Source organism: Cherax quadricarinatus, chromosome 7 (genome assembly GCF_038502225.1).
Source record: "Cherax quadricarinatus isolate ZL_2023a chromosome 7, ASM3850222v1, whole genome shotgun sequence".
Classification (NCBI taxonomy): Eukaryota; Metazoa; Arthropoda; class Malacostraca; order Decapoda; family Parastacidae; genus Cherax; species Cherax quadricarinatus.
In genome coordinates, this window is record NC_091298.1 from 63,356,452 (window position 1) to 63,382,228 (window position 25,777).

The window sequence follows — 25,777 nt, forward strand, 5'->3', positions numbered from 1 at the left end:
ATGTACTAATGTAATGATGTTTAAATTTTCAGGGTTTGTGTAGGCATTCAAGTCCCACCTAATGATGACGTGAACTGGTATTGTCCGCGTTGCTTATCACAACACAAACAGCGTGGTGCTCCCCCAGAAAAGAAAAAGCGAGGCCGCAAAAAGAAATAGTAATTTTTTCTTTCCTTTTAGAGGAAAGTTGTTGGAATTAATAGTTACCTGTGTAGCATTAGTACTTGTTCAGAGTCTACCTAACTAATGCAAGCAGTCAGCAGCAGAACTCAATGTAAATGTGATATTATATTAAGATCTGTGCTGTCTTATTGCTTTTTTCATATACAGTAAATGGTTTTACATAATGTGCATCTTTTCCATGCTGCCACCGTGAGTTTTAAAGTTTGCATTAAAATACTTTATCATTATTTCAATATGTTCTTTTCTTCCAGCATGACAGTATTTTTTAGCTGACAGATTTTTTTTTTTTCAGATCTGCCCTTCATTATTCCTGTTACTTGGAATTTACTCATTGTCCTGTATTTACAATATGCCAAGCAAGGTCGTGATTCTTTCTGCCTCAATCAAATTTTTGGTCTGTTTCTCATTCTTTTCTTTGCAACTGGACCAACCTCTATTATTATCACAGTATCAAACTTGATAACTGTGTAGATTATGTAATTGAATCTATAAAGGACTTTGTATGCTATGGCATAAAATTTTCTTTTAGATTGACTTGTGTTCTTGAAAGCATTGACACACTTCATAAGTTCTTCAGCAGTTTTACCCACACAGGGTAAAGCTTTCAGTTTGTTAAAAATAATATGAATATTAATAATTACCAAGTTATAAATTAAGGAGCCAAATGTAAAAATGTTTGATTAAACTTCAGAAAAGGTTACTATACTCTTAGTAAGATAACAGCAATCTAGATATGTACATTTATTTTTTCACATATACATGTACTACTATCTTTAGAATATTATTGTCCCATCCATCAAAGCAAGCTTGGAAATTTTTAATTTGTCTTGTTAATTTCTCAGTGTGTTTATGGCCCAGTATATAATTCTAAAGAATTTGAGGCACTAGTATTCTAGTTTAACTAGGCAAACTGAACACTAGATGATGCGTCAGATAGTTATCAGATTTTTAAGTAGAAGTGTCTAGGTACAAACCATATCCGGTTGTCAAATGTCAAAAAAAAATGAAAGATTTTGCCCAGTTTACAAGCAGACATCACTGAAGATAAGAAAAAAGTTTCTTTTGGTCTGCATCAAGCCACTAAATAAAATTTACCACCTTTGTAGATATTGCAGGGGTACCTGCTGTGGTGGCAGACATTGAAACAAATTCTGTGAACAATGAGTGAAGCTGAAACAAATTCTGTGAACAATGAGTGAAGCAATTTTTGCATTATATAAATATGTTATATTTTATTTTCCAATTGCTAATTTTAATTTGTAATGTATGACCAGTTAGAAGGCAGTAAACAAGAAGAAAATGTGTTGCACATTAATATGTTTTCCAATAACAGTTCATTAGATGGTAACCAGTTGTGATGACTAGTTATCAGGACATTATCAAACATTTGCCTCGTCAACCCAAACAATGCTCTTCTCTGCAATGTTAAGAGACCATAGCTATCCCCTTAGTTGGCTCTCTCTCAAAGCTATCCATCCTGCTTCTGGCCTTCACAAATTAACATGACTCTTAGTCTAAGATTTGTGTCTGTTCCTGCTTGCCTTTCCTAGTACATTGTCCAATGCTCTAATTTTATAACACGCATGAGCTGTGTTAAATTTTGTGCCAAGGAGTATATTGGTTATGACAGACAATTTAGGAAATATAAAAAATAAAAGGTTAATAGCTCGGATCAGAGTGAAATTTTGTAATTTAGATAACATAATCGGCCTGAAACTGCTAGAGAATTTTCATCCAGATTAATCAGTAAATTTTTAACCAGTAATATAATCATAAGGGTATCATTTAAGAGGTGGAACTAGGAGCTAGAACATGACTTTTTCTCTACTGTCATCTCTGTGCCCCCTTCCTCCTGGATCAAGCTGTATTATTACACTGGTTCAGATCTTAATACAATAAAGTGAAACATTAAACTAGAAAGGGTCATACAGCAGCTTCCACTCGTAGAAATATTTAAAAATGTCTTTTCTCTTCTTTTTTAGATCATTTGCACATCTGTTGTACATCTACCTAAACAGTGGTCATTAATGTGCTATTGAGTCACAGTTAATGTGGTAAAATTTAAGGAAACAGTTTTTAAGAGTATGAAAGTAACTGTGTAACTGAGACTCTATTTTGAATGATGTTTTGCTGTATCAAGGTGTCAACACTTGGTCACTATGCACATTATGTAGTTCTTCCTAACATTACCTCAAAGCCTAAGGCTAATTATTTTGTAGTAAATTCTCAAGTTTATATTTTTACTTGAAAGCAGAGATGTTAATTGTATTGATTCACCTTAGCCTTTTTTGTAACAGTTATAACATTGATGGGAGAATGCTGTTTCCTCAGTTATGAACTCTTTAAGTTTATAGCTCGAGCACTGGTAAAGATTCTGGACAGTTAATGACACACCACATGGTGGGTGAAGTCACTGGTTGGATTAGACTGCACCTTTTGAAAAGGGCTTATTAACATACTTGTGTTGAGTTTATGTAACTATTGAAGTTTATTGTTGCCTCTTCTGGAATTTGTTTACTATAATAACTTTGTAGATATTGTAATAAAGGTATAAATACATGTGAGAAATATAAATTCTTATGTATTGAGAAAAGTATATAAATACATGTGAAAAAAAAAAATTTTTCCTTCACAAAATGTATTTCACATAAAAAAAAATTAACACAAGCTGTCTCTTTCCAAGGTAGGTTGTATTGCTATGCAAGTTAAATAACATTTTGGGTGTACTAATAGGATCTTGAAAGATGCTTCCTTTAGGGCAACACTTAAAGTGTTACCATAAAGGCTTCTGGAGAAACATTTTAAGATGTTGTAAAAGACTTCCACATTAAGAAACAAGTAAAAACTAATTATTAATGTTTTTTGTTTTTCAGCACATAGGCCGTCTCCCACCGAGGCAGGGCGACCCAAAAAAGAAACACTTTCACTATTATTCAACCACAATCACTATTTTGCAAAGACAGTAACTGTGTGTGAATGATAGTGAAAGTGTTCCTTTTTTGGGTCGCCCTGCCTCAGTGGGAGATGGCTGACATGTTAAAAAAAAAAAATTATGAAGTGCCAAACCTAGGGGTCATACCCCTCAAGGGAGGTTGCTTGATGACGGTGAGGGGCTCCTGATTGAAAGAATGGGCCTGTGCTTTCTTCGGATCAACCATTTCAAATTTAGCACTGACTATTATTCCCTTGAATCAAATGTGAATGCCTCCCATTCTCCCAGGCACAAAATGATTCCTATGGATTTAGTGCCCCCCCCACCACAAATATAATGTAGGGTAACCTTGAAAGAGGCAATCTGTTTCCATCCAAAGAAAGGGATGTCAGGTCCAATTTCTTGCATTTTGAATCTTTAACCAGCATTTCAGCCACATTCTGTTAGATTGCCCACTTTATCAACAAGCACGCAGAATTTACCTCCGTCGTCATCTTCGCTCCGCTGCGCTCTCTTTACCTTCCCTTCTTGCTGATGGACCCACCTTTAATCCGGACTCTCTCATTGACTTTTTGACAACAACTGACTTACTTCACAAACTCTGATACCTTCAGCCCTTTCTACCTCAATCTCTTGCTACCCTCTACCCCCGCACTATCCCCTGCCCCGCTGTTTTCTGTAACCTACTGATCATCCCTCCCCCCTTCTGCCGCCCAATACCCTCGCTTCCTTCCCTACCCTGCAGCTCTGTATAGCCCTTGCGCCTTAGCGCTTCTTTTTGATTATAATAATAATAATTAACCAGCATCAAGGTGCCCTCCCAGAGGGGATATGCAGAACAAAGCTAGCCAAATTCTTCATATACAATACCATCTTTGAATGGTCATGATGACACGTGAAAGAGGCAAGCAAATTTGAAAAAAAATATAAAAAGCATTACCTTAGTACCCCTCGAGGGAGGTTCCTTGATACTGGTGAAGGGCTCTTGATCTAGGTAATTGGATCTGTGCTCCAGTTCCCTGAATTGAGCCTGAATACCTTCCATCTCTCCCCCAACATGCACTGTATAATCCTATGGGTTTAGAGCTCTCCCATAATTATAATAATAATTACGTTAGTAAAACAAAAGTAGGATGAGATGCATTTGATGCTATGAGTAATTATGATTAAGAAATAATTGCATATAACAGGTACAGCCCCCTCAAGGAAGGTTCCTTGATGTTGGTGAGGGGCTCTTGATTTAGGGAATTGGATCTGTGCTCCAGTTCCCCAAATTAAGCCTGAATGCCTTCCACATCCCTCCCCCCCCAGGCGCTGTATAATCCTCCGGGTTTAGCACTTCCCCCTTGATTGTAATAATAATAATAACAGGTACAGTATTGTTACATGGCAGGTAAAAATTAATAGAATAAATAAAAGTATGTTTTTAATATATTGTTTTTGACTTTATAAAAAAAAATATGATCATACCTTCTGGAACATTTGGGATTAACACTAGTACCTCACGACAGAATACATTACGTAAATTGATTTTATCTCTGGACTAGACCACATAAACATTTCTCAAAATGTGCTAGGTGGCATTTCAGTCACGTAAATTCTTTTGGCGAGGTTCAGTTTGGGGATCAAGAACTGTCTTGTGATGATATCAATTTCTGTCAGAGCAAGTTGTGCATGCAACCTCACCACATCATCTGGATCTGTTTTGTGAACAAGTCGGAGGGCTCTGTACAGGTCTCTCATTTCTTCCTGTAATACCTAAAGGAAAAAAAAATATATTATCATAAGGGTCATACAGTGCCTGAGAAATGGGAGATAATTAGGTTCAATCCAAGGAGGGAGGATATGTCCAGTTCCTTGGATCAAAAACCTCTTACCAGTATCAAGGCACCTTGGTAAAGAAAAACAAAATATGTATAAGCATAATATTTTTTATAAGACAATGGCCAGTTCTTGGTGGACGAACTGTGATAGAGATCTCTCTTGTCTCAGGTAGTCGACGTTCGAGTCTGTCCAGGTGGATGTTGTTATTATTTAGTGAAGGGATTCAGGGAAACCGGTTATTTTTATATAGCCGGACTTGAGTCCTGGAATTGGGAAGTACAATGCCTGCACTCTAAAGGAGGGGTTTCGAGATACTAGCAGTTTGGAGGGATATGTTGTGTATCTTTATACGTATATGCTTCCAAACAGTTGTGTTCTGAGCACCTCTGCAAAAACAGTGATTATGTGTGAGTGAGGTGAAAGTGTTGAATGATGAAAGTATTTTCTTTTTGGGGATTTTCTTTCTCTTTTGGGTCACCCTGCCTCTGTGGGAGACGGCCGACTTGTTGGAAAAAAAAAAATGTGCTTATTCATGATGAGGCTATTGAACCTTCATACTTGGATTAGAAATTAAACTAATCAATAATGAAACTATATAAAATAGTATTTTTTAATCATTTTCTAACAGTAACATGCACTACCGGCACATTTTTTACACATTTTTTTAACACATAGGTTGTCTCCCACCAAGGCAGGGTGACCCAAAAAGAAAGAAAATTCCCAAAAAGAAAATGCTTTCATCATCATTCAACACTCGCTTAATCACTGTCTTTGCAAAGGGGCTCAGATACGACAGTTTAGAAGTCCCTCCAAATTGCCAATATCCCAAGCCTCTCCTTTAAGGTGCAGGCATTGTACAGTGGTCCCCCGCTTTTCGTAGTTCCCGGCAATCGTAAAATTCGCCAATCATAGGGGTATTTTCGTATAAACATGGACTCGCTTTTCATAGGTTGACTCGCGAGTCGTAGTTCGTCCGGGACACGTACCCACGGCATGAGCCGGGGCGGCAGCCAGTCTGGCATTGTTTACCAGTGAGCGAAGGTCCCCTCAAGTGCTCCAGCGAAATATTTCATAATATTCCATTTATTTTAATGATTGCAAGTACTAAATAAGCCACCATGGCTCCAAAGAAAGCTCCTAGTGCCAAGCCTGTGGTAAAGAAGGTGAGAAATATGACTGAATTTAAGAAAACCATCATTGAACAATATGAAAGTGGTACAAGTGTGGCCGAACTGTCCAGGATGTATAAGAAACCTTACACAACCTTATGTTCCATAGTGGCCAAGAAAAAGGAAATAAAGGATGCTGTTGTTGCGAAGGGAGTAACTATGCTGACAAAAATGAGATCACCAGTACTGGAAGAGGTTGAGAAGTTATTATTGGTGTGGATAAATGAGAAACAATTAGCAGGAGATACTCTTATGACTTCGATTATTTGTGAAAAGGCTAGGCAGTTGCATGAAGATTTGATAAAGAAATTGCCTGCAAATAGTGGTGAAGTGAGTGAATTTAAGGCCAGCAAAGGCTGGTTTGAGAGATTTAAGAACCGTACTGGCATACACAGTGTGGTAAGGCATGGTGAGGCTGCCAGTTCGGACCACAAGGCGGCTGAAAAATATGTGCATGAGTTCCAGGAGTACATAGAGGCTGAAGGACTGAAACCTGAACAAGTGTTCAATTGTGACGAAACCGGCCTCTTTTGGAAGAAAATGCCAAAGAATACCTTCATTACACAAGAGGAAAAGGCAATGCCAGGACACAAGCCTATGAAAGACAGGCTGACACTAATGTTCTGTGCTAATGCTAGTGGGGATTTCAAAGTGAAGCCATTACTAGTGTACCATTCTGAAAATCCCAGAGTGTTCAGGAAAAATAATGTTATGAAGAGTAAATTGTGTGTTTTGGAAATCTAATAGTAAGGCATGGGTCACGAGGGAAATTTTCGTCAAGTGGTTCAATGAAGTGTTTGGCCCTAGTGTGAAGGAGTATCTCCTGGAAAAGAAATTGGATCTCAAGTGCCTGCTAGTAATGGACAATGCACCTGCTCATCCTCCAAACTTGGATGACCTAATTTTCGAGGAGTTTGGGTTCATCGCAGTAAAGTTCTTGCCCCCGAATACCACTCCTCTCCTCCAGCCCATGGACCAGCAGGTTATTGCAAACTTTAAAAAACTCTACACAAAAGCAATGTTTCACAGGTGCTTGACTGTGACCACAGACACTCACTTGACCCTAAGGGAATTTTGGAGAGAACACTTCAGCATCCTCCACTGCATAACCCTTATAGGTATGGCTTGGGAGGGAGTGACTACCAAGACTTTGAACTATGCCTGGAGAAAATTGTGGCCAGATTGTGTCGACAAGAGGGATTTTGAAGGATTTGGGACTGACCCTAATGAGCCTATGTCTGTTGTAAAATCAATTGTGGCACTGGGGAGTTCCATGGGGTTGGATGTGAGTTTGGAGGATGTGGAAGATCACAATGAAGAGCTCACCACTGAGGAGCTGCAAGAGCTTCAGCAGGAAGAGCAACACTTTGCAGCTCAGAATCTTGCTGCAGAGGAGGAGGAAGAGAGATGGAAGAAGGTGCCTTCTTCAGAAATTAAAGAGATTTTTACTATGTGGGGTAAGATGGAAAGCTTTATGGAGAAACATAACCCTAACAAGGTTGTTGCAAGCCATATTGGCAACATGTACAGTGACAAAGTCTTGGGCCATTTTAGGGAAGTGTTAAAGAGACGCCAGAAACAGAGCTCTCTCCACAGTTATTTTGTGAGACAGGACTCCAGTGACTCTCAAGGTGGTCCTAGTGGCATTAAGAAACAGAGAAGAGAAGCAACCCCAGAAAAGCAAATGGTACCTGAGGTGTTGATGGAAGAGGATTCCCCTTCCAAACTATAAACAATCCACTCTCTCTCCTCCTCCAGTCTCCCATACACTAAGAAGAATCTCCAATAAAGGTAAGTGTTATGCTGTTAATGTTTCATTCATCATTTCCCATTGTATTGTTTATGTACTACATGTATATTTCATGTTAAAAATTTTTTTGTTTTAATACTTCTGGGTGTCAGGAACGGATTAATTGTATTTACATTATTTCTTATGGGGAAAATTGATTCGTAAATCGTAAATTTCGTTTATAGTAACGGCTCCAGGAACGGATTAATTACGAAAAACGAGGGACCACTGTACTTCCCATTTTCAGGACTCAAGTCCAGCTAATTGGTTTCCCTGAATCCCTTCACAAAATATTACCCTGTTTACACTCAATAGCTCGTCAGGTCCCAAAAACCATTCGTCTCCATTCACTCCTATCTAACACGCTCATGCATGCTTGCTGGAAGTCCAAGCCCCTCGGCCACAAAACTTCCTTTACCCCCTCCTTATTAATAATATTATTATGCTACTATATATCTTGATATTATTAACATTCATCCACTTGGCCACAGAATGTATCCTTAAGTGCTCATCCACTATCTCAAAATCTCTTTAAAACCTGATCCATGAATCCAAAATCAACTATTTAACATAAATGAATATTGAAGGCATTTTCAGGTATACCAATTTGACAGAAATGAATAATAAAAGTAACTTGAAGTACATGTAGATGGACATAAGCATATACATACTGAAAAGGCATCACGACCTAAGCCTTGAAGGAGGAGTGTCACCACAAGCACGGCTGCTCGACGGACCTCGGCAGCACTTTCACCCTTGACAACATTATACAGCAATCCAAAGACCTGTGAAAAATATTTTGATATGGTATATGTAGACTAATAGCATCCTAAGCACTGCAGTCACTGTATTCTGCTTTAGAACCAATGAACTCCGACAAGGAGAGATGTGAGTGTACATACCTGGTTATATTGCTGGATACATACACTTACTTCTCCTTCATTGGAGTTCAGAGGCTCGAACCTTGCTAGTCTACTAGCAAAAATATTATCTACCTCAAAATACAAAATAAAACTGCTACACTGAACCAAATTCAACTAGTATTACAAACTAACAAACACAATATTAAAACTCCATATTTGCACACTGCAATAAGCACCTACATATAACTTAATTAAAAATAAAGGATCCAGAGCTTATCAACACATTTCAAACATCTGTATACGAGATGAATTAGTTATGGATCACTTGTTGTCTTAAAGAGGGAACTTAATAAATTACTGCAACCTATTCTGAATCAGTTGAGCACAAATAATTTAATTGATCTCGCCCTCAACCTGTTAACTCTTGACACCCTCCTAATTGAAAGTCCCTACTGTGTTGGCATTTTTTTTTTTTTGTAAGTTATCTTCTAAAATGGTAGATAATCTTTTTCTAAAGGTAATGAGACTAAAAGGGCAAAATCTAACGTAATATTTATAGAATTACACAGGTGCAAATTTGGAGGTTGGGGAGCACTTTCACAATAATGATTTCACCTAATTTTAGGTCAGTTCTAGTACTCAAACCAAGCTAATTCCAGTTACTTGTATGCTTTCTATACTATCTGCTGATCAAAAGAACCTGCACATTCAACCATCAGAACTTCCCTATTTAATGCCCAAAAGTCAGTACTTTGGCCAATTTTATACTATTTCCAACAAAATCCAATATAAAAAGAGAGTCCAAAACTAACTCTGCACACATTCCGTCCACTAAAGCAACCTTCCCTCTGTACATTAATCACATCCCCAAGGCATCTCCTATGTAACACTTGCCTTCCATTTTGAATCCACTGTCACACACAAAAATTCATTTTTTCCCCATTTCTCACCTAATAATCCATAACTAAAAACTATTTGTTATGGTTTAGGCCATCCCAACAATTAAAGCAGACCTAATAATAGTTCATAAAGAAAACAAAGGAGGGGGTCCTAACCCTTTCCCAAGAAAATTGTCCAAAACTGACCATTTCAACCACTTTGAGGCCTATTTCAAGGCATGTCCAGTTGAAACTGACCACAATTTTCTCAGATAACTAATATGTCTCTCATTCTATCTTTTGGCACTAAGAAACGGCCAATAAAACTATGTAAACCACCTTAGAAAATGCCTCAAATTTGCTATTTTAACCCCGAACATAATGTCAAGAGGTTAGCTGCTCCCATTATGCGCTGTGTGGGGGCTGGATTTTTTTTTATACTATGCACACCCACCACACAGACACATTCTCTCATATCTATGCCAAAATTTACCACTCACAACAAATCTGAGGGATATGAATTATGCAGAGATTTACGTGACTAACACTGACCCTAATCACATAAATCAATGTTACCGAGAGTGAAAAGGATTAACAAGGGAAGGATTAGAACTCATATCCTATATATTCCAATAGGTACTGTAATTACATGCACTGTACAGCATATACAAATTATCATGTATCATAATTCACATGTGAAAAATCTCCCGCACATATACAATAATGGCTAGAAAATAATCTAAAATTCTAACCTCATGGACAATAGGTCCTAGACTGAAGCGAAGTAATTTGAAAACCTCCCCCAGCCCAGAGAGACTTGCGGCTCGTATAAGAGCTTCCTCATCTCTGACTCCTAGAAGAGAAAATAATGAATTATATTACAACAAAAAATTGTATTATCAAACGCTGTATAGCCCTTGTGGCTTAGCGCTTCTTTTTGATTATAATAATAATGTATTATCAAACAATTCATTGCCTATTTTCGTATGCTAAAACTTTTACAATTTACAGTGACTGAAAACATCAAAATTAAAAATATCAATTAACATCATAAAAATCATAAAATAAAAATTTCTTAAGTCTGAATTGTCTACAACCTTGTTTCATGAAGAATTCAATTATGCATTTATCCTTATGTATAGCAAAATTAAAATGTCCTCTCAATGAAACAACGTGATGCTTAACAAAACCTCTCAAGTCAGAGGAATGTTGTGCTTCTCCATATAAGACACTTAACATCTGCATCCAAGTTGGAGGTACAATACATAATTTATGAAATACAGACTCTTTAATTTTCTTGGTTATCCTTTGACCCAATTTTCCTGCCTCTGCCTCCAGTTATATTGCTTAAATGTAGCAGGTCTTTTTTTTTAAGAGATGATGAGGAAGCTTGAATTGAGAAATGACACTACCTTAAGGTCCTTTGCACTTGTTTTAGATTATGGCAAATCATTGGTGTTTCTGGTTTTGTTATACTACTACCATTAATGGTGAATTGTTCAAGCTAAAGTTGAACAAATTTTGGAGTGTTCTATGCAATCTCCACCCGTGCAGGTGGAGGCTAAAGGGTATGATACAGATGCATACTAGCAAATAAAAACAAGCCTGAAACGGAGTTGGGTACTACAAACCCACTAGACAGAAACGTGACATTGGATATATGTGTACATATTTCAGAATGCCAAGTGAGTGTAAAACGAAAGCCTGTAATTGTTTTACATGATGGTAGGATTGCTGGTGTCTTTTGTCTGTCTCATAAATATGCAAGATTACAGGTATGTCTTGCTACTTCTACTTACACTTAGGTCACACTACACATATGTTTACAAGCATATATATACACACCCCTCTGGGTTTTCTTCTATTTTCTTTCTAATTCTTGTTCTTGTTTATTTCTTCTTATCTCCATGGGGAAGTGGAACAGAATTCTTCCTCTGTAAGCCATGTGTGTCGTAAGAGGCGACTAAAATGCCAGGAGCAAGGGGCTAGTAACCCCTTCTCCTGTATATATTACTAAATTTAAAAGGAGAAACTTTAGTTTTTTCTTTTGGGCCTCCCCACCTCAGTGGGATACGGCTGGTACGTTGAAAGAAAGAAGAAAGAATTTCAGAATGCAAGTTTAAATGAGATGGAATACAAATAGTGCAAGCTCAACTACTAACATGCATATTAATTTATCAATAATGCCAAGATTGCACCCATAATCTGCCTTTAATATTATTTTTGCTTATTTCTTTTTCTAATATGTATATTTTAAAAGTACTATATGTACATATTTTTTAAGAGGCGACTAAAATGCCGGGAGAAAGGGGCTAGTAACCCCCTTCTCCTGTATATATTACTAAATGTAAAAGGAGAAACTTTCGTTTTTCCTTTTGGGCCACCCCGCCTTGGCGGGATACAGCCGGTGTGTTGAAAGAAAAAGAAAGATGTACATATTTTGGAAGTGTTGATAGTACCAACCAATTGAGGAGCAACCAGATACCTTATCCCACCAGCTAGAGTTAAGTTCACAAATACTGCATCATACATTATTATTATATGTATTAGACAAACACAAGGTACAATACTAGTCAATTTCATGGTCTAAATAATGTTCTTATTCAGTTACTGTCATCATTCAAATTCAAAGTTGTGTTCTTGTTCTATCCAGCCTTAACTGAGAAATTTTTTTTGCACACACCTCTGAATACCAAATGAGTTAGTTAAATATTGATATTACTATGCCATATATTTTTATTAAACAGCTCAAAACTCACCATTAAGGAAAGCATTTATAAATAAATCTTTAAAGTGTGGCAACAACGACCCCAGACGTCTTGCAGCTCTGGTCAATGCCTCCACTAGTTTTACTCTGTCTTCTACACTACGATTCCCAATGCTGAATTCTTGTGTTAGTATTTCTATTACCTGCAATAGTAAGTTACACTGTACATTAAACAACTAACATACAGGCAGGCCCTGCTTTACACCATTTCACTAATACAGAAGTTTCCAATTATACCTATTCTTCATTTATTCAGACTTCCTACAATAAATATATTCACCACTCACAATAAGCTAAGGATGAAAATATTTTAAGGTAAATAATGTGTGTACTGTAAATGCATTTTTTAGGGCTAGCTCTATTGCCTCATTAAATGTGTATTTTCCAACCATGAACTTTTGCTGTTTCTCATTATATTTTTAATAAAAAAAGTATCCTCTTTGTGTCCAAAAGTATTTTGTACATTGTGATTATATCCCCTCGTGTTTTGTTCCTCCAATGAAGGCAGGCTCAGCTCTCTCATTCTAAATACAGTAACTCATTTCCTTCAGTTCAGTCACTAGTTTTAGCCTCTTTGAATTTCTAGTTTCACTGTTTTACTACATGAAAATGCCTAGTAAAACATAAAGAAAATACAGTTTTGACTTTTATACATGAAATGTTACTAAATGCAATATATGGTCTAAACAATTTTTACTATTACAAAAAAATATGCAAGTCTTACCTTCTCTGGGAGAGCATCACACAGAACTGCTAAGCCTTCAACAGCCATGAGATATAAGTAAGAATCATCATCTTTTAAGTTATGCTGGAATACTGAAAAGAGTTGGTCTTTGTGAGCCACTGTTTCTTCATCACGCTTTTCAATTAGTTTACCCAGTGCCAGAAGGGCATGTCCACGCACAGGCAGCAGTGGGCTGAATAACTCTTCCATAGCCTCTTTGTACGAGCCCACATTTCTATAATTTTCGTTGTTTATTTCAAGTTTTGTAGTTAACCGATTCAAATTTTCTTGAACAATTTCACTTGCATTATTTTCCTTTGGAATGGTTTTAGAGCACGACTCTTCATTTATGTTCATGTGCTGATAAACTTCTCTTGTGCTATGTTGTTCAGAGCATGTATCATGAGGCTTCTTCACATACTCATCTACAGAAGTATGACTACTGGTTTTCTTATTTCCAGCTGTATCCTCAGCAAGACTGTTAACTATCCCATGGGTTAAAACAAGATTTCTCAGCTTTTCATTAATCAGAAGAACAGCATCATTGTTGCTGCTCTCTTCTATTTTCTTTAAGGATGGTAAGAGAGATTTTAAGCCTTTCCAGTCTTCACTTGTCATTTTCTTTCTTAATGTACGCTCACTCACATAACACATAACTAGCATCAAAACATTGAAAATGAGGGAAACTTGTATTTCTTCTAACTGCTTATCCTCGAGCTTTTGGCAACCTTTATTTATAAGTGTGTCAACAACGGGTACAGCAGCAGACAAGTTCACAAAGAGATCACTTGTTATCTGCTCACTCTCTGACAAATGGGTTAAAATATCACAGCAAAAGATTATGTTTCTCATTGTCTTTACTTTACTTGCTTGCACATCAGTGTCTGTGACAAGTGCAGTTGGTGGCAATTTTTTAATATTCAATACAGTGAAGTCTATGTAAAATACCATTTTCTCATAAAATAACAGCACAATTGCAGAGTTATTCAACGATTCCAAAATTGAAACAAGGCAGGTGCACAGGTTTTCATCCTCTTCTAAATCATTTTCATTAACTGACTCTGCAATTACATCCACTTTAACTCCACCATCATCATCAATAGAAAACTTGATCTCTGGATTTACAGGAGGTGACTGAGCACAAGTCTTGAGGTTGAATAAAACAAGAAGCCTCTCAACAATGACCTCTCTTGGTAGATTTGATAAACATCTGAAATGTTACAAATATAAACACTTTTATGCACTTCAAACAGTTCTACTAAAACACTTTTTTTTTTTATCTAGAGCTACCTACATACATATTACATATCTGGATTCACTATGCATTTTTTTTTTCATCAAACCAGCCATATCCCACTGAGGCAGGGTGACCTAAAAAATAAAAATTTAAGTTTCTCTTTTTAACTTTAGTAATGTATACAGAAGAAGGGGTTACCAGCCTCTTGCTCCCAGCATGTTAGTCGCCTCTTTCGACACGCATGGCTTACGGAGGAAAAATGCTGTTCCACTTCCCCAAGGAGATAAGAGGAAATAAACAAAAACTAGTAAGAAAACAGAAGAAAACCCAAAGGGGTGTGTGTATATATATGCTTGTACATGCATATGTAGTGTGACCTAAGTGTGAGCAGAAGTAGCAAGACATACCTGAAATCTTGCATGTTTACAAGACAGGAAAACACACACCAGCAATCACTATACATTTTTTTTTTCAACAAACCGGCCATATCCCACCAAGGCAGGGTGGCCCAAAAAGAAAAAAGAAAGTTTATCTTTTTAAATTTAGTAATTTATACAGGAGAAGGGGTTACTAGCCCCTTGCTCCTGGCATTTTAGTCGCCTCTTACAATACGCACAGCTTACGGCGGAAGAATTCTGTTCCACTTCCCCATGGAGATAAGAGGAAATAAACAAGAACAAGAACTAGAAAGAAAATAGAAGAAAACCCAGAGCGGTGTGTATATATATGCTTGTACATGTATGTGTAGTGTGACCTAAGTGTAAGCAAAAGTAGCAAGACATACCTGAAATCTTGCATGTTTACAAGACAGGAAAAAACACACCAGCAATCACTATACATATATATTTCAAAAGCTAATGCAGAACCTCCCTCGCAAATACACACCTATACATCTTGTTTTAATATGTCTTTGATAATGAAGGCTATACTGAAACACCTTCTAAGCAATTTAACTATGAATATTCTATATAATAAGGTTATGTTTATTCTGTGCATTCTTCACTAACCATCTAAATTAAATAGCAAATTCCAAGAAATTTATTTACTATGGCTACAGTTTTGCCTGGTACAGAATTATTTTTCAACCTATATTTATGAGCCTTAATTCACAATAGCAGTTTTTAATGATTTAATAGTATTCACAATACAGCCTCTCCCCACTTAATGACTGAGTTCCGTTCCATATTGGTAAACGAATTTGTCGCGAAGCAAGGAGCATACTACTATAATGGTAATGGGTTTGTGTCAGCCATCTTTGATATTGTTTTAATGTCACCTATGCACCATTAACAACATTTCTGATGTATTTTTAAAGGTTAATACAGTAGTATACTGTATATTGTAATAAACAGAACAGAGGAAATCAGCTCTAATATGCATTATTTAGGTATGCATACTGGTCAGAAAGCCCGTCGCAAGTCCGAGTCATCAATAAATGAGTACGTCACTAAGTAAGGAGAGGCTGTATTAATAATAAACAAGTAAAAATGAAACAGTTTCTCAGTGTTGAAAGTTTCAATAAATTTATCTCCAAATTTACCAGATATTCATACTTTTAAATACACCCTTCCCATCCCCCTCTTAACCTATTACGATCTGGCCGTTTTACTGTCCAGCCTACCTCCAGTCCTACTAAGATAGGAAATTATATGAATAATTTTTCAGTTACTCACCGTAGAATGATCTGCCGCGCCAGTGTACGAAGATGAGTAGTAGCTAGTGAAGCAATCATTATCAAAGGCTTGAGAACAGGACGGAGAAGATCAGTCAAAACCGTGTTTGGAGGAGGAATTTCCACAAAAATCTTGTGAATTCTACTAACACAAGCTGTGAGGTTTGAGTTCCTGCATAAACTGTAAAGAAATAATACATCTATTATACACCTTACATGTTCCTAGCTTCATAAGCCATAATGAAGAATACCTTATAGTATATTTCTCTTTAAACACTCTGGCCATCTTCCACAGAAGCAGATGTGCATAAACATTACAACTGAAATGACCCCCTGAACTGCAACATTCAGATTACTTTCAAATACAAAAATGCAAAATTTGAGGGCCAACAGTACCATGGTGCATCAGGGAGTGTGGTGTTGATCAACGGCTGTAGCAATGTGTTGGTGATGTGAAGAGCTGTCAGCGTTGCAGATGTCACAGCCAGCTGGGCCACAATCAGTACCACCACATGAAGCACCTCAGCCTTAAGCTTGTCCTGCCCCATCAACTCCACCAACTGAAAACAATGTTGACAACTGCAAATATTAAAGTGCCATCACAAAATTAAAACTATTATGCTAAGCCTGTAGGGGATATTAGTGCCTGATGAATGGAAGATAATCAGATTTGATCCAAGGGATGGGTAGCTCTAATTCTTTGGATCAAGAGTCCTTCACATGCATCAAGGCATCATCCCAAAATATTAGGGTCATAATTCTTGCCTTACAATTCTAAAAGGAGTTATAATCTACTGATAATGAATTTAGGGTAGGATGTATAGTATATATACTACGAAAGGCAAAATGCCTACTTTGGAAATTAAAATTAATACACACCTGAGGCCCCAGTGTGGTAAATAAGAGATTTACATCACGAATTTTAGCTTGAGCGACAAGGGTAGCAACTGCCTCACAGCGCTGCCACTTCTGCTTATCAGTGATGGCCAGAGCAGAACCTATTACTGCACCAACACCACCTGGCTTCATCAAGAACCTTCGTACTACTAGAGATCTGCACACCTTGCCAAACCACCCTTCAATCTGAAAGAAGAGTTACTCTATAATTAAAATTTGTTATAATTTTTTGCAGTTTTTAACACTTTATAGTTTCTTGCAGTTTATAACACTTTATAATTTTTTACAATGTTTTACATTTAACTTTTCTTAACCCTTTTAGTGACCATCACGTAAATCTGTCATTGAGGCCAAGCTCCTTCACAAAGTTCTACGTCAAGAGCTCAGCTCACTCAGATAAGCTGTGAGCAGTAATTTTTGGCCTCGATTTCAGAGCATGGGTCTGCATGGTGAGTGTGCACAATATAAAAAAAAATCCTGCTCAATGTGGTGGATGATGCAAAAAGCAAAACTCTGACCACATGTTTGGATTAAAATAGCAATTTTGAGGTATTTTTCTAGGATGGCTCATATGGTTTTATTGGCTGTTTCTTGGTATCATTTGAAAAAATTAAACAGAGATCATTTTGGTTGTCTCAGAAAAGAATGTAGCTTAAAACTGGGCTCAGAGTAGCAGAAATATTTTATTTTTGCCAATTTTACTGAGGATGGGTATGGCCCCCTATACCTCCCAATCTGTTTAATGGTCTCCCAATGGGTTTGATTTAATTATTGGGATGCTGTAAATCATTTCCAATCATTCCTTTTTATATTTTATTATCCAGGGAATAGAGTAAATCTTCTATTTCTGTGTGATTATGATTTCAAAATAGAGGACAAGTGTAATACAGGAGAGGTCTAGGGACATAATTAATGAACAATGGAAATGCTGTTTATAACCTGGAATGTCTACATTGTTAACTTTGCACTCTATTTTTAAATTGGAATTTTCTGAGTTTTGTGTCAAACTGGCCAAATTACTGACTTCTGTGTACTTTATAGGGTAGTTGTAATAACTGAATCAGTAGAATGGAAGGCGTATATACTAGCAAAGTAGCTAAAAATTTAATCAAATGGAGCAATGGAATATTGACTTAAAATAGAACTCAATTTTGGCAAAATTGCCAAATACTATAGTTTTCTATGAAATAATAAGTTCAGGATTAACCCTTTGAGGGTTTCGGCCATACTAGTACGGCTTACGACCCAGGGTTTTTGACATACTAGTATGCCTAAATTCTAGCACCCTCAAATCTAGTGGGAGAAAGCTGGTAGGCATACATATGAAAGAATGGGTCTATGTGGTCAGTGTGTGAAGTATAACAAAAATCCTGCAGCACACAGTGCATAATGAAAAAAAAACTTTGACCGTGTTTTTGGAATAAAACAGTGACTTTGCACCGTATTTTCGTATGGTATTTATTGTTGTATTCTAGTTTTCTTGGTCTCATTTTATAGAATGGAAGACATATTACAGAAATTGAGATGATTTTGACTGGTTTTACAATGAAAAGTACCTTGAAATTGAGCTCAAAGTAGCAGAAATGTTCGATTTTTACCAAAGTTCAAAAGTAAACAAATCATGCCAAGCGTCCAATACACGTCAACTAGCGAGTCTAATATTCTTTCACAAGTGCACTGATATTATTTATACCATTTCTACACTAATGCAGCAGTCTGCATAACAGTAAATCTTCTATTTTTTGTAAGAATAAAAATTGAAAGTGGAAAGCCAAAGAAATATAAGAGGGGCCTGGAGATGTGACTAACGAACAGAGGAAACGTTATTTTAGTGCCAGGAATGTCGTTCTTGTTTATTTTCTGGACCCTATTTGGAAATTGGCATCTTTTGAAATTTGTGTGAAATTGGCAAAATTGCTAAATTCTGACCACTGTATTGGATAGTTGAAATCAGTAAATGGGTGGTTTCTTGTGCTCATTCAATAGAAAAAATGGAGTTCTAGAGAAATAGTTACGATTTTTGTCGACTAGTACACTGGAATTGGCCGAAAATAGGGCTCAAAGTGGGCAAAATCGCCGATGCGTAAACATTGTCGAGACCGCTAACTTCGCGAGAGCATAATTCCGTAAGTTTTCCATCAAATTTCATACTGTTGGTGTCATTATGATCAGGAAAAGATTTTCTATCTTTTCATAAGAAAAAATAATTTTTTTTTTTTAAATTTGGCCGACCCTGAGAACAAGTCTCGGAGAGGGCCTGTCGACCCTCAAAGGGTTAAAGAAAGCTTGTTCATATGATGAAACATTGTAAATGCAACTCAATCATAATTTGAAAACCTCCTGTATAGAATAAAAAGTTTAACATCAGCAAACATTATTTTTTTTCATTTGGAAATGCTGCTTCCCTATTAAAAGTGCAATACATAGAAGTTTTTGATATGTTTAAATGGATGAATCACAGTACCTTCCCAATTCCCAGAAGTAGGAGGAGGTGTTGCAGAATAAGGTTAGTATCCATGGTATCCATGAGTTTTACATGCTGTTCTCTGAAAAAGGCTACATCCTCTGGGTAATCCTTAACCTCTGAAGGGGAAAAACAAAGCTGCATCATAGCGCTCATCATCTCGGGGAAGAGTGATGCCCTGATGCCAGCTCCCAGTGTCTCATGCTAATGTGGAAAAAATTTATAAATCATGTGGCTGCATGACTAGTCAAACATGTGACCAATTAATTCAGGTAATGGTTTGGTGGGGAAGCCCAGGCACTGGAGCTCCATAAACACATTTTAACACACACATACACATACTCAAAAGTAAATATATATTTTTTTTAACAAACTGGCCATCTCCTACTGTGGTTGGGTGATCCCCCCCCCCAAAAAAAAAAGAAAGCTTTCCTTCTTTTCATATTTAGTAATAAAAGCAAATACTATGCAAGAGCTAATCACAAGAGTATATAGAAAGAAGACTGAGAAGCCCAAGAGCCAGCACTCAACCACTTCATTATTATTATAATAAAAAAGAAACACTAAACCTACAAGGGCCACTTCAAAGTGAAATATCGTGACTACGAGAATTTTCATGCCGAAACAATAAATGATGAAAAGAATACAGACAAAAAATTATTGATAACAAACACAATTCATCCAATTTTTATGAAAAATATGATATTTCTTGATTAACTGGCACGTTATTTTTCTTTTTAACACATCGGCTGTCTCCCACCAAGGTAGGATGGCCCGAAAAAGAAAATCTTTCACCATCATTCACTCCATCACTGTCTTGCCAGAGGAGCACTTACACTACAGTTATAAAACTGCAACATTAGCACCCCTCCTTCAGAGTGCAGACACTGTACTTCCCATCTCCAGGACTCAAGTCTGGCCTGCCAGTTTCCCTGAATCTCTTCATAAATATTACCCTGCTCACACTCCAACAGCATGTCAAGTCCTAAAAACCATTTGTCTCCATTCACTTCTATCTAACACACTCACACATGCTTGCTGGAAGTCCAAGTGCCTCGCACACAAAACCTCCTTTACCCTCTCCCTCCAACCTTTCCTAGGCTGACCTCTACCCTGCCTTCCCTCCACTACAGATTTATACACTCTTGAAGTCATTCTATTTTGTTCCATCCTCTCTACATGTCCGAACCACCTCAACAACCCTTTCTCAGCCCTTTGGTAATCCTGCACCTCCTCCTAATTTCCAAACTACAAATTCTCTGCATTATATTCACACCACACATTACCCTCAAACATGAGATCTCTATATTCAAAATTATTTGCACTGAAAAAAGTACCTTCATAACAGACAAAAGTATTTTCATAATGGAAGCCAGAAGATTGTGTCGGCAACTGTGTGGGACAGCAACTATGCCTGTGCCCAACACAAATTCAGTCTTTGCTAATGTCATTTTGACATATGCAGAAGCTTCAACATCTAGGCACCCCAGAACTGTTGTGTACATGGCTAACCTTGCTGCATCCTTTGCCAACTGAAAGACAATAGTATTATTAACCAAGAGGTAAAGCTAAGTTCACTTACAATGAAGTACAGTATTATGCAATAAAAGCTTCATAACAAATCAACTATTAATAAGTCACCCTACTTAAAACATCTACAGTACATTATTTTTATCATGATGCAACAATAGCTAATGATACATAATTGCTAAAAATACTGACTTTACTCCTGTGTTACAATAGTTATATATTTACTATGCACACACATTACTGGACTGTACTGAATTTTACTAAATTGAATAGAGATAATATTTTCCAAATAAAATAGCAATGTATGGAAGATCACATCTCCACAACTTGAAGGCAGCTGCAGCCTTCTTTCCCCTTTCCATTATAATCTCAGTACTCTTAGTACTGAACCCCATCAAGTACATGCAGCACACATATACGGTGGAAGAAAGGGTTCCAGCAACAACCTTAGTTTGCTGCATACTGATGAGGCAGGGAGGTGCTGGGGGAACTTTGTATTCCCGTCGTTTATTGCCACTACCACCACCTCCATCTGACATCTTCACATCTGGCAAGGATATACATGCCTCCAACTGCAACTGATATAGAATTTCCTGCAGGATAGCAACTGCAAAACACCCACATTCTAATCTGAAAAAAAAAAAAATCTTAAGAAGAGACACATCCTTTCTAATAGCAAATATAATTAGGTAAGGTTTTATCCACCTTTTACAAGTACCACAAATAAAATCTCTACCCAGCATAGTAATTTTGTAAGAAAGCTTTGCAGGAAATCTGTCAATTCTGCATTGTCTTCAGTTACTTGTCAGCTGATGAGGAAAATTTTGTTTCAACTCTAATGTATACTGTTGTTACACCACTTCCTTCTGTTCATGAAAATTTTTGTACAATATTTTATTATAATGTGTATGCAAAACACACCTGAGTGTAGTGTATGCATAAAGTGTATGTGTGAAAAAACATGTATGCATTATATATATTGTGTATCAATGAACAGTAAGTGTGCATGTACAAAAAAAATACAGATTGCCAACTTAGAGACAAAGTTGCATTCCTATTTTCTCAACTTAGTAACAAGATGTTTGTACAGAAACTTATAGTACAAAGGAAAGTCATGTCTCGCACTAATAAGTATTCCATTTGTCAGAGTAGATGTGCATAACTTAGGGAAGTTAACAAGTTGAGGTCTCCTGTACTGATCTTATATACTGTACATCTGCATTGTACTTAAGTGTCTTTACATACATGATGCACATAAAATTATTCAAATAAGCACATTATATGCATATTGTTCAATACATACAGTATATACATTTAATGTGCCTATGCATAATTCTTGGATAAAAATTGATTATTTTAGAGTACGAATGCATAATCTTATAGATTTTCATGAACTTTTCACATAATTTTTTTAAAAGATGTAAAATATTGCAATCTATAGACAAACTGGCTAAAACACGATATTATTGCATGCATGTGTCAGTCAAACAGCTACTGAGACACCTTTGGAATAATGTATAGTATCTCAATAGAGGTACCCAGGGTTCCAGCAATTCTTGTCCCAATTTTACGACTGCTTATGTGAGATATTGACCAAAAAATTTAATATTAAAAATTAAAAATAAATTTAACTTTACTGTATTAGATACACAATGTTAGTTTTCATAGACAGTCCATGGGAAAACAATTTTGGTTCCAATTTAATGGCAATTTTTTACTGTTTTTTTTAGACAGTGCCCTAGTGCTTACATATCAAAAGTGATTATCCAAAAGCATTAATGATATAAAGTAGTATTATTTAAAAATACAAACTGGCTAACTCAAAAATTTAATGTATAGTAGCGAGTTGGGTGTACTACCATATATGTATACACCAAAACAGACCATGACCAAATCAGATGATTCTGAAGAGCAAGAGAGCTTGGAACTGCATTCAGAAAACTCCCACAATTGAATTCTAGAACATTACTGTAGGATAATCCCTTTTTTTATTTGAGAAATCCAAAAATTACATCATGATGTAAAATTTTATTTTTTGGCATAACTGCAAGTTAGGTGTGAGTTTTATAACTAAGACTCACACCTGGAGAAACTTTTGCACTTAATCGTGCAAGGAAACCACCATCAATTACAGTGGAACTGCTCTTCTAATTACCGTACCTGATATCAGATCTTGTGGCTGAATCAACATATGACATCAGCTGGTTCACGGATGTGCGGATTCGTATTCTTGGGTCATCATTACACCCCAGCACAGCTGCAGAAGCATCACCAACTGCACGTGCTTCAGCATCTTCCTCATACCAACATAAAGATTCTTTTAACCTTCTCACAACTGCTGTTGCCTTTTCCAAGGATATCCAACCTATTGATCCTACAGGAAATAGTAACAATGTATGCAATGTCAACATATCTTTATTTAAAAAAAATATTTACAGTCCTATTTATATCACAATGAAAACTTTTTTAAATTAACACAAGCTTTCAAAATAAATTTCTCATGACCCCCAAAAGCTTAAGAAATTTCACACCTGATGAGCAATATTATAATAATAATAATAATAATAATAATAATAATAATAATAATAAAATAAAATAATAATAATATTATTATTATTATTAATAATAATAATAATATTATTATTATTAATAATAATAATAATAATATTATTATTATTAATAATAATAATAATAATATTATTATTATTAATAATAATAATAATAATAATAATAATAATATTATTATTATTATTATTAATAATAATAATAATAATAATAACAATAATAATATTATTATTATTAATAATAATAATAATAATAATAATAATAATAATATTATTATTATTATTATTATTCTTGAGGAAGTGCTAGACCCATGAGAATCCTAAAGTCTTGAGCATTGAGAAGTAATAGTAAGTAATTTTATTTAGGGACAGGTACAATTATCATACATAAATTACCTAGGATAACCCCCCAAAAAAGTCAGAGTGAAGAGGTAGATAAGGTTCCCTGGATCAAGAGCCCTTCACCAGCGTCAAGTACCCTTTCTGAAGGTAAAAATCTCCCAAAATTTTCCTAGAACCACTACCACAACTTTATTTGGAAACTACAAAAAATTGACAGGATCTAAGATCAGTTTCTCAATTTCTTGCTATCTGGATTTATTATAAGTACAAAGACTAAACAAAGTAGCTAAATGTTATAAAGTGCCATCGGAAGTAAATGTAAGCATAGTATTTACGTACCCAATTTACAGAGATCATTTAAACAATGAAACAACTCAGTCTGCTTCATTGTTATTGTTGTTGAGGGTTTTGAGGGCCACAAGAACTCCCTTTATTCAGGTCTGCCTCCAGGGAGTCCAAGGCTGGAAAACCTGAGCTGGAAAACTTAGGATGGAAAAAGTGATACACAAATAACCCGCACATAAAAGAGAGAAGCTTACGACGACGTTTCGGTCCGACTTGGACCATTGACAAAGTCACACCTAACTTTGTAAATGGTCCAAATCGGACCGAAACGTCGTCGTAAGCTTCTCTTTTATGTGCGGGTTATTTGTGTATCGTTCCAGTCACGGTATTGTGCCTTTTTTTTGTTAGGTTAGGTTAGGTAAGGTTCGTCAGGAAACAGGACAAATGTTTCCTGACGCGGGTCTTAGTCAGATGATGACCCGCCTTTGGAGCTTTTGGTCATCTGACCGAGGCCTTCCGCTGGCTTACCGGTCCACCCCTTTAAAAATTATGGTCATTTATAACCATTGTTATATTTTTTTTTGTTATTTATGGAAAAAGTGAGATATACAGGAGGATTATACAGCGCCTGGGGGGGGGGATGTGGAAGGCATTCAGGCTTAATTCGGGGAACTGCAGCACAGATATTCAGATACAGGTACACATAAATACAGTTATATCCTGTATTGTATTGATAAAGCCATTAGCTGTTAAAACGCCTACAAAATAAAGATACCCAGAGGTTTCACATGTGCATAATTCATCATGTTCCCAATTAGCTCAGGTGAACTCCTTGGGAGATACCCTGGCAAGGCCAGGCACCCACACCTGAGTCAACAGCAACAGGTTTTTCCTAGGCCTAGAAGTTGAACCGTCCTGAAGCCTCCTGAGCAGCGACTTTCTACCATCGTAAATTCTACTTGAAAATAGTATACCCACACCTGCCGCATGAGTGTACGTGTATCATTTATGATACATATGTATGAATGTTGGGCAATGCGGTACGCGTCATATATATATGTCATGATGATGTATCGTAAAAAAAATACCCATAACCAAGTGTAACTCAATAGTAGTATATTTTTTTTTTTCATCTTATACTATTCCTCCTCTATACCGCACACCTTAACCCATTTCCATTCTTCCCAATCTTTCCTTCTCCCTCCTTACCAGAGCTTTGGTACAGCTAGTTTGTTCGACCCGAGTCGTAGGGGCTCTCCACACATATTCTTCGTATATATACTGTTGTATATATACTATTAAATAAAAATTACAGTCTGTCTATCACTCACTGTTCTCATTACATGCAGAGGTTTAAATACGTGCGGCCAGCAGTAACAGCCTGGTTGATCAGGCCCTGATCCACCATGAGGCCTGGTCACAGACCGGGCCCCGTGGGGGAGTTGACCCCCGGAACTCTCTCCAGGCATACTCCAATATATATATATATATATATATATATATATATATATATATATATATATATATATATATATATATATATATATATATATATATATATGAATATGAATACAATTTATAATTAAACTTTCAATTGTAGTACTCTTTGCAATACAAACATTAATAACTCATAATTATTAACTGAGCAAATACAAAT

At 36.4% G+C, this 25,777-nt stretch overlaps 2 protein-coding genes across 7 annotated transcripts in view; one reads left to right on the top strand and one right to left on the bottom strand.

Moving 5' to 3' along the window:
- The window catches only part of Taf3 (TBP-associated factor 3), a 36,046-nt gene extending 31,501 nt beyond the window's left edge, over nt 1-4,545 (top strand). For 4 of the 6 annotated variants that reach the window (XM_053774213.2, XM_053774216.2, XM_053774217.2 and 1 more), the window contains one exon: nt 33-4,545. In XM_053774213.2, the coding sequence (XP_053630188.1) occupies nt 33-159 (127 nt within the window). In that variant the 3' untranslated portion in view covers nt 160-4,545. The remainder of the gene's footprint in view (nt 1-32) is intronic. The other 2 variants (XR_008406734.2, XM_053774214.2) reach the window with 2 other exon arrangements.
- On the bottom strand, nt 4,529-24,375 carry Tango6 (transport and golgi organization 6). Its single transcript, XM_053774220.2, has 13 exons — nt 24,175-24,375; nt 23,090-23,303; nt 21,376-21,559; nt 20,737-20,931; nt 19,400-19,603; nt 16,918-17,121; nt 16,435-16,598; nt 16,040-16,219; nt 13,130-14,339; nt 12,398-12,548; nt 10,391-10,491; nt 8,569-8,682; nt 4,529-4,873 (listed from the first exon to the last, which is right to left on the bottom strand). The coding sequence occupies exons 1-13, from the start codon at nt 24,221-24,223 to the stop codon at nt 4,679-4,681; spliced, it is 3,165 nt and encodes a 1,054-aa protein (XP_053630195.1). The 5' UTR covers nt 24,224-24,375; the 3' UTR covers nt 4,529-4,678.
- Between the last annotated feature and the right edge of the window lie 1,402 nt (nt 24,376-25,777).

What these genes read in the sequence shown, in the direction of transcription:
- Tango6 (XM_053774220.2), bottom strand. Translation starts at nt 24,223, where the DNA reads ATGAAGCAGACTGAGTTGTTTCATTGTTTAAATGATCTCTGTAAATTG. An exon ending in TACTTCTGGGAATTGGGAAG is followed by an intron (nt 17,122 to 19,399) that starts GTACTGTGATTC and finishes CTCTTCTTTCAG; the next exon opens with ATTGAAGGGTGGTTTGGCAA. An exon ending in GTGATGCTCTCCCAGAGAAG is followed by an intron (nt 12,549 to 13,129) that starts GTAAGACTTGCA and finishes TTACTATTGCAG; the next exon opens with GTAATAGAAATACTAACACA.